Consider the following 13,443-nt stretch of genomic DNA (forward strand, 5'->3'; position numbering starts at 1 on the left):
GCCTTTTCATCTCCCCACCAGCTGCAGGGCCACCAATCAGCTCCAGGTGAGGAGGCAGCTAGTTTCCCTGTTAACCTTTGAGGGTATGTCTACACTGCAATTAAACACCCATGGCTGGCCTATGTCACCTGCCTCAGGCTCATGGGGAGTGGGCTGTGGGGCTATAAAATTGCAGTGTAGAGGTTTGGGCTCAGGTTAGAGCCTGGGCTCTGGGAGCCTGTGACTGGAGAAGGTCACACACTCTGGGCTCCAGCCCAAGCCTGAATGTCTACACTGCAATTTTATAGCCCTGCAGTCCGAGCCCAAGGCAGCTGACGTGGGCCAGCTGAGGATGTTTTATTGCAGTATAGAGATACCCTATGTGTCTGGCACAGCTGGGAACTATACACACCATAGTGTTAGATTGTCAGCAGACAAGGAATTGATTTTTCACGTGAAGAAAAGCACAAGACTTGGCAAGTCTGGTCAACTTTTTTATTAAAATTCAGGTCACAACCCATTTCTCCCATGTACCTTGTTTGGCTGTCTTCATCCCTACCCAGAACACCCTGTACTATAGCACAGTCTAGGCACTCTATGGAATATCTTTGCAGCTTGTTGCATTGTGCGCACTAGAGCCGCTGGGCATAACTCATAGCCTTCACTATACAAAAGGACTCAGACGAATCACATCTTAACAATGACTCACATTCTTCAAAAAATTTATTAAAGAGAATTCACATCCGGTACAGTACAATTCACATCCAGTACAGTACAATTTTATGTTATATATACATGTAAAGCAAATCCATTTGGCCTCTACCCTTTGCATGTCTTGTTTATTTAGAGTTCCTGGAGGCAAAGACTCTCTCTTACTAAGTGTTTATACAGTACCCAGCACAATGGGGCCTCATTCTTGACATACAAAATGCTGGGTAATACAAACAATAATAATTCTTTTGTAATAACAAGACTGCCCCAGTTAATGGCCTGCTTTGTGCCTCTGGCTCCATTTCTTTTATTCAGTACGGCTTTCAATGCTATCAGTCACTGGACTCCTCTTCAGTATCTTAGGCAAGAAGTGGGTTTCTCTAGTACACTGTTCTGAACTGAATTCTAGCTCAGGATTGCTCGACCCAAAATTAGGTCGCCAGAATGTTTCAAAGGGTCGTGTGGCAACTCCTGTGGCTCCTGTCCCACAGAGCTGGCAGGGCTCACCTCCCTGCTCCAGGCACTGCAGCCTCTGGGGTCCCAGCGCCACTCAGGTTTGGCCCAGCCGTCATGATGACAGGAGTCCAGGTAGGCCAAATTTGAGTGAGTGGCCCTGCAACCCCATGAGCCAGATCACACAAATTTGGTCTAGTCAGGGAGACAGGGCCAAACCTGAGTGGCGCTGCAATCCCAGAGGATGCAATGCCTGGAGTGGAGAGCCAAGCCCAGCCAGCCCCACAGCACAGGAGCTGCAGGAGTCGTCACTGTGGGGTGAGTGGTGGGCAGGACCCAACCCCCTTTGAGGGGAAGGACACAACCAAAATCACCCCAGGGCCTCTACCCCCAGACTATTTGCTGGATCGCAACAGGCCATAAACATTTACAAATGGGTCCTGAGCCCAAAAAAGGTTGAGAACCACTGGCCTAGTTTATATCTTTCCAACTGTTCATTTTTTTATTTCATTAAGTTAATCAAACTACAGATATGACAGAGGGCTGCAGATCTGAACCCTGACTTTAAGCTAACTGTGAAGTATCTAAAATAGAAGCTTGATTTCAAGAAACCCTCTTTATTTTTCAAATAGATGCCTGATTATCTCAATCGCATGTGCACTAACCGTATATATAGTGTTATGTAGCCAACGGCAAGGCTTGGTAGGGAGGACAATATGTGTTTTGTTTTGTTTTAAAATTCAAATAGAGCTGGCTTGTTTTCTTTATTGTTCCTCGCCCTTAGAGGGGTATGCTGTTTGAATGTTTGTTTCCATAGTTACCCATCACATTTGAAACATTTGTACTTTTACTCTGTTTCAATGTTGGATTTTCAATTTCCTCTGCCTCTTCTCACACTGAGGCTCTTGAAGTTTGTACCTGATTGGAGCAGGAAAATGATACTGCAGCAGTTTTTCTTCTATCGCCTTCTAAAATGTCATCCAAGTAGCCTTGGTTTGTCAAATTCCAGGTACCGCTATAACAATAGACTGTTTCTAGATCTTGCTGTCGTCTAATCACAGCAGCCCCTAGCTAATGGTTTCCATCCAGCTCCTAGTGGGCAGGTGACCTCATTAGAAAGCCCATCCAGCATCCCAACTGGCACTCTTCCTGGCAGTCATGGACTGCTCCAGTACATAACTAGAGGATTTCAGTTTCCAGAGATGTCAGACTGACACCTTTTATGAACACTGAATCCACTTCAAAAAAAGTGCCATTTGAAAGACAAACACCACATCATAAGAAAAGACATTTGGTGCAAAGGAGGAGTAAGACAGAGGAAAGTCTAAGGGTATGTCCACACGGCCATTAAACACCCATGGCTGGCCCATGTCAACTGACTTGGGCTCATGGGATTTGGGCTGCAAGACTGTAAAACTGTGGTGTAGATGTTTGGACTTGAGCTGGAGCTTTCGTTCTGGAACCCACCTCCCCTTGCCTGGTGTCAGAACCCAGGCTCCAATCCAAACCTGAACGTCTACATTTCAGTTTTATAGCCTCGCAGCCCCATAAGCCCACGTCGCTGACATGGGCCAGCCAGGGGTGTTTAATTGCAGTGTAGACATACCCTAAGTGGCTAACTGAGGGATTGTGGTGTGAATCCAGCACGCTGTCCGGCAGCAGCAAAAGTGTCCAGAAGAAGACAGATGATGAAAGCAAGGAAACTTTGACTCATCTAGTGGCATATGCTTGGAATAAGAATAGTGCAGTCCTCATAAGTAGATAGAGATTGTCATTTAATGTGCTTTCAACCAATCCCTTTTTTAAATTTTCCCTTCATTAAATTTATGGCCTCAAAGGGCTTGCTGGTGTAAAGTTAACCATCAAAGAGCTGGCTAAGAGAGGAGGAGGAAGGCACTGTCCCATGTGTCAGGAGATACGGTTCTATTTGGAATAGCATCAGACTTCCTTTGTGAGGTTCAGTTTGTCAGTGCAACCCAATGGCTGTACGATAACTTGTAGAACATATACACCTTATAGACTTCCATTAGTATCACTCACTGCATTCGAAGAACAGTAAGGCTGCAAAGTGAAGCACTCAAAAGTCAGGAAATTAAGTTAAGATTATAGGTGCAACTGAACTCTGTCCTCTTTTGCATGCACATTATTCCTGGTTAGTCTTATTACATAGTCACATGCTGTTCCTTAGTAATGCAATATTATATAGTTAATTTCTTTTAATAAAGCCTTACATGTAGATTTGTAGTATCTTGTGACAATGAACACGAGTGTGTGTGTATGAGATAGAAAAAGTGTATGCCAATCTCAAATTATCCAATGTATTATTACACATTTTATTCCAATTAGATACAGTCACATATAACACAGTATCATGCAAGATGATTAAAATAATTGTACTAGTTCAGTTTATCTTTGTTTTGTTGCATTCATGTACAAGTGAAAAACTGAGAGGAATAGTAAAACTGCTACTTTCTGTTGCAATATCTTAAAACTTGTACCAGGAATAGTGTTACAAGTCTATGAATATCTGAGTAATAGCCTTTGTTAATTCAGATAGAGCTGCATCAACCACCACCATCAATCAAGAATCTCATGTGGGTTTCAATGGTTCTTTTGCATTCTGTTTCCTGTGCTTATTGAAGATTTCACACTTGGATGCTTTACCTTTGATGACAGCTTTTATGCCATGTCAGACTATGGGCTGTTGGGTTCTGTCCTTACCCATCTTAACACCTAGTTTTCAGAGTAGCAGCCGTGTTAGTCTGTATCCGCAAAAAGAACAGGAGGACTTGTGGCACCTTAGAGACACTACGGTGCCACAAGTCCTCCTTTTCTTTTAACACCTAGATTGACACTGTAGATTTTAGTTAGCATTTCCAACCTCATGCTGTGCCCTTTGTACAGAGTCCCACTGGCTGAAGCAGTTTGATCTCTGTAATCCCAATATGTTTTTAAGATTAGAGGAAGTGCTTAATTTGTGCCAGGGCTTGCCAGAGCTGAGCCCCGGCACCTCTGGGCTTAGCAGTTCAGAGCCCCGGCGCCTCTGGGCTTGTCGCCTCAGGTATGAAAGTAAAAAAATTGCTTGAGCCCCAGTACCTCTTTCATTACAAATAAAGCACTGCTTGAAGGTGTATTCTCAGTGTTTCCCGCTTTCTTTCACACACAGACTCTCACACATGCATTCACTGTGAGTGTATTTCTTCCCCTCCCCGCCCCAACCCCAAAGTAAGTGATTTTAGCCCTTGTTGTTAATAAAAAGGTTTGGAGTTACATCCCTGGGGACTGAAATCCACTATTTATCCAGAGATAGCAGCTGTACAAGCGTCCCCACGCTGACTTCCTATGCCTCAAACCAGATCAGAAGGCATTACAGGTAGGGGTAGGTGAGTTGTTCAGTCCATTCAATCCTTGGGGTGAAGTCCTGGACCCCGGGAAGTCAATAAGAGTTTTGCTAGTGACGTCAATAGTGTCAGGCGTGTTGCTGGCTGACCAGGTTCCAGCTCAGGCCAATGTCCCATGACCCGGTTGAACGCTGACAAGTACATAGCCTGAATCAGTCTGGCACACCTGTGTTAGTATTGTTAAAACAGGGATTAGAATTATAAGAATGGTAAGTGTTAAGATATTATATCACTGCATAAGTGAGCTCACTTATAATATTTGTATTCCATAGTGTAAGGCAATATTTGAGCATTTGCACTGTAAACCTTTGTAACTGTGTACCTCATCAGCCAGGAGAAAGACATTAACTAGTGTGACATGCTGGTCTCCAACAGAAGATGTTATGTGGTGCCTGACAAGGAAGGCCCATCGACATCATGGGCTAGAGTGGAGTATTAAAGAGGACAAAAGATTTTGTTGTTTACTGTCCCCCACCCGCCAGGAAGATGAATCTCGCAAATGAATTCCTCCCATTGGCTGAGTTTACAGCTCGAATCAGAACGGGGGCAAAGGGGAAATAAAACCCCCCTAACAAGAAGGAACTGGGCCTTTCTGCTGCTTGGACTCTGGGCGGCTAGGATTACTAGGCATAAGCAAAAGATCCCCAGTGCTTGGTCTGTATTAGACCTAAATGACATATAGAGCTTGCTTATTATAGAAGTTTCTATTACCTTTTGAAACTCAAGTTTGGAACTAATTTGTGTCTATATGTGTTTACCTGCTCTAACCTTGTAAATAACTCTCTTTTCCTTTCTCCTATAAACTAAATATTTAATTAGTTTATTATAGGATTGGCTACAAGTGTTGTCTTTGGTGTGAGATCTAAAGTGCAATTGACTTGTGGAAAGTGACTGGTCTGTTGGGAATGGGAGTAACCAGAATATTGCCGTGATCAGGGGAGCTGGAGCAATTTGTATAGTAGGGGGATGTTGAGAGCCATTGAACCAAACTGTAAACCCTTTATATGATGGAAACCACTTCAAGCCAGGTGGTGTCCCAGCACCCCTAGTTCCAGCACCTGTGGCTGTGATTCATGGTATAAGGGACTATCTATCACAAAGGCAAACTCACCTGGGTGGCAAAACAGACCAGAGTACCCAAGGGGACTCTCTGTGACTCCATATTAAGGATGTTATACTGCCTGAGGAGTTTCCACTTGATAATTGGTTGGTGAAATTTAAGTATAGAACTCACAACTAATTATGCCATGGCTCTTAACAGTCTGCTCTGAGATTGGTATGCATGCTCTTGAGCCACTGCAGGACAGATTGACACCAGGATTTTACCCCAGGTTATTCTGGTGAGAAGGAAAGAAAAAAAATATGCAAATTACTTCTACTTCTGACAGTTTTTTATGGTCCCCTAGGAGCCGAACTAAATTAGTATTATTATTTTTCCTTTTTTCTGGGTGCATTGTCCTGGGTGAAAGCTTTATTCTGACTCCTTCACATAGGTGAAGAAGACCAGGGAGTTTGTCTCTGGACAGTGAGCTCACGTGGCCATTCAGCAGAAGATTAATATTTTCCTGCTGTTTCCTCTACAATCACTATTGCTGGTCCTGGAATGCTAGACTATCACCAGCAAGCAGTTCTCACTAGAACTAATGCCTTTGCACTGTAGTCTTCGGCAATTGTCCCAATACCGCTAGTGCAACTGGACAATATAACTTGCTTCACAACAGATTCCTGTCACATAGCAAGTCAGCCATTCACCAGAAACCCAGATGTAGCTGTGGCATATTTAATTTATAACTAATTCATATTATCGTTGATTCTGTGGATCACTGGTGAATTTCAGCACAGACACTGCCCTTTCTGAGAAGTGGTGTCTAATCTGAGCAGGAACAAAACATTGATCTGAACTGGGACATTCGCTGAAAGACTTTATTCAAAACTGTGACATTTCTAATCTTTAGTGTATGGTACAGTAGCTTGAAAAATGAGCAATAACCCCACCCCCCTCACCCCAGAAAAAAAATTTTTGTATTGTTCATCCAGTAGTTAAAACTGCAAATCAATGCTTTTCACATGGTACAAGCTCTGAATTTTCACCTCCCGGACTGAGGACCCAATCCTGCAAAGTGCAGATCATTCTCAGTTCTCCTGGACTTCCATGGAGATTGATCGCATCCAACATGCTACAGGAAAGGGCCTGGAGTAGATTCCATTCTAAAGAATAAAGTTGAAAAATGAAGTCCTCAGAAGTCTTGAATGTTAAAGTCAAGGTTGCTATGGAAACCTTAACTCTGCTGTTTTGTGCACAAGCATTACAATACAGTCTTTAATTCCAGCATAACACATTTTTTCTGTCGGACCTCTGCCTCCTTCACTTTGCAATCTGGATGGAGCGTACTGAATGAGACAGCTGTTCAATGTTTATTTTCTGTCCTCACTGTCCAATACGTGGTTCCTTAGCTCATTCACTGAGAGCCATCCACCCGCTGCACCGAGTAAGGCAGGTGTTCTCTGGGAAAAATAGCACGTGGCCATGTACCATAAAGATTGGCTTGGAATGCATATTTTCAAGGAGACAGAGTTAAAGTAGTGTGGGCAGCTTTAACCTTGGCCTTTCCAGACTTCTGAGAACTTAATTTTATAACTTTAGCATTCTTCTGATGTAGGGCATTTCTTAGTTCTTTTTAATTTATTATTTTGTAATAAGGAGGGAAATAGTAAAGAAATTCCATCTTGTGGAATGACTTGCTAGCCAACAGAAGAAAGCTCTATCCAGTTCAGTGTGGTCTGCCTCATTCAACATGCACTTTAATTGGTCAGATTTCAGTACTGAAGTTTCCCTGCTTTGTTTCAAATGCAACTTCACAATACTCACCCCATTCCATTATCACCTTCACATTCTTATCTCCTCTGACCCAGCTACTTGGTACCACTCAAACAGTGCCAAGAAGTTGCAATCTGACTATGTCTGGCCAGTCAAAATCAGGAGCCAACAGGGAGGAGCGTTCAGATGGCATAAAGCCAGCTTAGTTATCTCTTGCATGCATCACTCCTCCCAACTCAGCATACAGGGGATGTTGAGTGGATAGATGGTTGGGTCGGGTGTGAAGCATAGCTGTGTTCTGCTGAGTCTCAGCTGCCATGTGGCTCATTAGGGATTTGCCCATCTAGTGTAAGGTTGCAACCCCATTGATGCTCTAACTCACACTAGAGCCAGGTAGCTTGGCCCAAAGAATGAGGAACTATAAACTGCTCAGTGCAAGGGAGAATCTGGCCCTACATTATCTGAGCAGAACCCAAGGTTGTTTCAGAGAGCAATGCAAAAGCCAAATAAATAAAAATAAAGTAAATGTGATGCACACTATGTAGAATTCCTTATGTGATGTAGCTAGTTATTATAAAAAGAAAAGGAGTACTTGTGGCACCTTAGAGACTAACAAATTTATTTGAACATAAGCTTTTGTGAGCTACAGCTCACTTCATCGGTTGCATGCAGTGGAAAATACAGTGGGGAGATTTATAGACACAGAGAACATGTAACAATGGGTGTTACCATACACACTGTAACGAGAGTTTATTTCCTCCTGCCCCACTGTTCCTCACACGTTCTTGTCAACTGCTGGAAATGGCCCACCTTGATTATCACTACAAAAGGTTCCCCTCTTCCCCCCTCCCCCCGCTCTCCTGCTGGTAATAGTTCACCTTACCTGTTCACTCTCGTTACAGTGTGTATGGTAACACCCATTGTTTCATGTTCTCTGTGTACATAAATCTGTGTATTTTCCACAGTATGCATCGGATAAAGTGAGCTGTAGCTCACGAAAGCTTATGCTCAAATAAATTTGTTAGTCTCTAAGGTGCCACAAGTCCTCCTTTTCTTTTTGCGGATACAGACTAACACGGCTGCTACTCTGAAACTAGTTATTATCGGTTTGTCTGTCTTTCATATTGGTTAGTCTCTAAGGTGCCACAAGTACTCCTTTTCTTTCATATCTTGGTATCCCAGTATTACAGCCCAGCATGGAGCACTTTGACAGAATGCTATCAACTGAAACTGACTTGCAGATTTCCTTCTACAACAAATTTTAAAATCTGACCTGATACATTGTCTAGTTTTTGTTCCTCTTGGTTGCTGAAGCAGAACTAACTGCACAACCATTGTATTGATTAACAACAATAAATACACAATCTTTTCACACTAATTCAATACCCACTGCCTCTTCTCCCATCCCGCCCATTCCCCCTCACAAAAAATCTGTCCCTGTATGAACCTCTTGATTCTAGCACAAAACATCATTTTGAAATAAAAGCATCCTCTTTTGAGGAGATTTGGAAAATAAGTGAGTGGAATTGAAAGCTCTGATGGGAAATTTCAAGGGAAGATGAACATAGGGAAAAATTACATACACAGTACTGGATCAATTTAATTTTAAATCTGTTTTATTTGAAGGTATGTAATAAACTGGAGAAAATTTGTTTTTTTTTAAAGAAATCCCATAGCTTTTCAAATATTTCTGTAGAATCTATGAAGTGCTGAATTTTAAAAAATTTCCAATGCAATAACCTCACAATTCTGGTTAATGCATATTAGCTCTTTGGTCCCAGTTCAAATTGAACTGATCTTTTTAAAAGACACGTTAGATTGTTTCATACTGTTTTCTTGAAAGTGTTTCATACTGTTTCTTGAAAGTGCAAGGCATAGTTAAGGTTGTTTGGGTGCCTTAACTGTGCATTTCCACATCTTAACATGTTTGGATATCTTGTAAATTTAACACTAACTCTGAACTTACTGTGTTTATAAGTGCTTGTGTAACCCTTCTGCCCGTCAGAGTTGGCAGCAACAAGGGCCGGGTTCAGGATCTAGGGGTTCCATTCCACTAACACAATGCAAAACAGGCTAGAGCCCCCACCCAGTGACCTGGGACAAATATATACCACCCCCGCTGGGCACCTCCCAGAGGCAATACTTTCCCTCTCGCAAGCACAGAGTCTGAGTGTAGCAAAAGCCTTTTAATAACAGAAAGAAACAATGTGGCATTGTGTTGGGGAAACACCACCAACAAGATTCATAACACAACCCATGAGCAAAAACCCACCCCAAGCAAATTGGGCCATGTTTTCCCTTTGGTTCTTGAGTCCAGCAACCCAAAAGTCCCCCAAAGTCCCAAAAGTCCAACAACCCAAAAGTCTCTGTCCCTGGTCAGTGCAGCGCCAGAGTTTGAAAGTTTATCTGCAGAGTTTTACCTCCCATCCTGGATGGAGATTAGGGGTTAAGGGGCACCTTACGTGGTCTGAAGCTGATTGCCTCACCTCTCCGTGGGCTCCGCTGCGCTCCACCAGCCATCTCACAAATTGCTCCACTCTGCCAGCCACCCCCATGAGCTGCTCCAGCCATCCCACAAACTGCTCCACAATATATCTTCAGGCCCCCCCTACTTAACACAACAGTGATTTCAGCTCTTAGTAATTTTAGCTCTTTTGTGATTTCAGCTTGTAGTAGGGGAGCCTCAGTGCTGGTGCACCATTGGCCCAAAGTGAATTCAGTTCAGCAGCCTGTAACCTTAGATCATTAGAAATACCATATAGTAACTTCCTCATTGGGTTTCTTGTTTCCTGTTCATGTTTGAAAATTGTAGTTAAAAAAAACACAAGGAAATTCCAAGACAAAATACATATAAAAATGGAGTTAAGATTGAGAGTACATATCAGTGATTTACACACACACAAAGTACAAGGATAGGGTAATTATTGCCAAAACAAGTGTAAGCAGAGTCAGGATGAGCTCCACCCTGACATTTGGCAGTGAGTTGTGGCAAAGACCTTCAGGGGCTGATCAATTTTCAAACATGAACAGTAAACAAGAAACCCAATGAGGAAGTTACTATATGGTATTTCTAATGATCTGAAGACATGAAGCATCAACTAACTTTTTTTTCAATTTTATTTTAACATTTAGGGTCAAATTCACCTAGGTGCCTTGGCTGTTTTATGCCATTCTGGACCTACACAAAGCAGTAAGAGCATACTGGTCAGTTACACTGAATTTACAGCTGCTTTGTCTTGCCAGAGCAGCATAAGGTGTGCACAACCCAGTTTTTCCTTCTCACTTGCTTCCCCCTACATTCTCCTGCACACACAATACAATTTGCCTCTCCCTCCAGTCTTCTGTATTCCTTTGCACACTCCTTTGATCCAAATTCCCCCTCCAGCCATCCCTGTTGAGTAGATTTGGCACAGTGGTTAAATGTTTAAAAGATACATTTACGATTAATAGCCATTTTTGCAAATTGAAAGTTTCTCCACAAGCAGGAGGGAGTGCGCAAAATCTCCTTCAAGAACTCACCAAGAAATTGCTCTTCTTCAAAATAGCGACCTTCACCCAATTGTTCTTATTGGGACTGAGTCTAAAAGCTGACCTCACTTCAAATCTCTCATTGTACTCTGTGGGAGTGAGGCCACAGGGTGCCCTTAGCAAAGATGGCCACTTTCAACGGGTGTGTATCCAAGCTGCTTTCAAGGAAGATGGTACACCACTATCCCCCACCCTCTCCCCCCCCCCGCCCATGCTGCCTAGAGGCAAAAAAAGATCACTGTGAGGAGTAAATTAATGGTGGCCATTTTTGGAAAGGGCAGCTTGTGGCCTAAGTTCCATTGAGAACAATGGAAGCTGGCAGCCATTTTGAAAGAGAGGACAGTTCTTCATGAGTTTCTCAGAAGGACCATATTATTATTCAGCCTCTGCTGAAGAAGAATTTTAGGTATAAACAATAATGGGAAGAATTACCTTTCATGCTAAATATTTAGGTAAAAATCTACCCATTGTACTAGGTTTATTCAAGATTCAACTCTGCCAATTTTTGTGTGGAGAGATAATGCCTGAGCTAAGATCATGTTGGAGGAGGGCGGGAATTTTATGACAATTGCTAAATTTTTTAAGGACCTGATTTAAAATTAATTTATAAATTAACAATTTACTTGTAAATGGTCAAAAATCCACTCAACATTCAAGAAATATATGCTGTAATTTTGGGGAGGATATAGCTGAGGACATTATTCTTTCATTAATGACTTGGATAATGGAGTGAATAGTATGTTTATAAAATTTGCAGATGATACCAAGCTGGAAGGAGATGCAAGCACTGGATATCAGTTGGAAAAGTTGACTAGGTGGTAGTAATGAAGAAAAGGATCTGGGGGTTATATTGGATCAAACATTGAATATGAGCCAACAATGTGATGCAGTTGTGGAAAAGGTTAATATCATTCTGGGAGTATTAACAGAAGTGTAATATGTATGACATGGGAGGTAATTGTCCTGTTCTACTTGGCACTGATGGGGAATCAGCTGGAGTATTGTATCCAGTTTTGGGCACCACTCTTTAAAAAAGGTGTGGGCAAAATAGAGAGAGTCCACAGGAGTACAACAAAAATGATCAAAGTTTTAGAAAACTTGACCTATGAGAAATGGTTAAAAAAAATGGATGTTTAGTTTACAGAAAAGATGACAGAGAGAGGCCTAATAACAGTCTTCAAATATGTTATGAGCTGTTTATAAGGAGGAACATAAAAACATAAGAATGACCATACTGGGTCAGACCAAAGGTTCATCCAGGACTGTGATGAATTATTCTCTATGTCCAAAAAGAAAAGGAGTACTTGTGGCACCTTAGAGACTAACCAATTTATTTGAGCATGAGCTTTCGTGAGCTACAGCTCACTTCATCGGATGCATACGGATGCATACGTGCATAAAGACAGACTAACACGGCTGTTACTCTGAAACCTCTCTATGTCCACTGAAAGTAGGAACAGACGTAATGGGCTTCATCTGCAGCAAGGGAGATTTAGGAGAGATATTAGGAAAAACTAGCTATAAGGATAGTTAAGCACTGGAATAGGTTACCGGGGAGGTTTTTAAGAAGAGGTTAGACAAACACCTATCTGGGATGGTCTAGGTATACTTAGGCCTGCCTCAGTGCAAGAGGATGAATTAAATGACCTCAGAAGGCCTCTTCCAGACCTGCATTTCTGTGCTGTATGATTTCCATACATAACAAAGAAGTTGAATCGTACTTAAAGTGCAAAAATACATCTCTACTTTAACTATGAAGCTGCAAGCGGTGCCTCCATATTACAGTTTGTCATAGACTTTTGGGGACCTGATTCTCTGTTGCCCTGCACCTTGTGTTAGTTGTTCACTTTCCATCGTGTAAATGCAAAATTGGTGTAAAATGATATCAAATCAGAATGGTAGGGCTTGATTCTCATTTACGCTAATGCCACTTTACACCCCTTTGGCAAAGTAAATGAGACTTAAAATGAGTGTAAATGTACATTGCCAGTGCAGTATCAGTAGCCTTGATGTAAATGAGTATCACACCCATAGTTTTAAACCTACTTTGCATTCACTTTGCACAGGTGTATACAACTATACAGGATGCAGGGCAATGGAGAATCAGGCATTGGGTATTTAAATTTATTTTGACCTTTAACACTGCCTTTGTGCAGTCCACAAGCTAAATGAATGCTTAGGAGAATGTACTGAGACTATATATACTATTATCTCCTAAAGGTTAATGTACTTAGGCTGTTTTCATGTAACATAGTAAATATAGATGTAAATAACTCATTATAATTTTGTGACTATCAGTCTTTATTAGGTAAATGTATGTATAACAAAGTAAGCAAACATTCTTAACACAACCAGAAATGGAATTTTCAACAAACACAAAGGATTTTCATACCATGAGAGTTAATGGATCTAGCCATATGTCACATGCACCTAATGTACTTATTCCAAAAGAATAAGATTAATATGATTGTGTGGTATGATTTTTTTAAATTTTAAGGCATGCCAAAATATTACCAAAATACTATGTTAAAATAATATGGTTTTAGATTATGA

The 13,443-nt window shown here is 41.7% G+C and overlaps 1 protein-coding gene across 3 annotated transcripts in view; it reads left to right on the forward strand.

Annotated features, from left to right (window-relative positions):
* Nucleotides 1–13,443, forward strand: part of LOC311520463 (uncharacterized protein) — a 46,101-nt gene that overhangs the window by 10,819 nt on the left and 21,839 nt on the right. The window contains exon 5 of one of the 3 annotated variants that reach the window (XM_084627919.1): nucleotides 11,648–13,049. The exons of the other annotated variants lie outside the window; for them this stretch is intronic. Coding sequence (XP_084484045.1) covers nucleotides 11,648–11,712 — 65 coding nt within the window. The 3' untranslated portion in view covers nucleotides 11,713–13,049. Of the gene's footprint in view, nucleotides 1–11,647; nucleotides 13,050–13,443 lie in introns of those variants that run through there. 3 annotated transcript variants of the gene reach the window in all.

The sequence above is a fragment of the Lepidochelys olivacea genome (genome assembly GCF_965140295.1).
Source record: "Lepidochelys olivacea isolate rLepOli2 genome assembly, chromosome: 5".
Lineage (NCBI taxonomy): Eukaryota > Metazoa > Chordata > Testudines > Cheloniidae > Lepidochelys > Lepidochelys olivacea.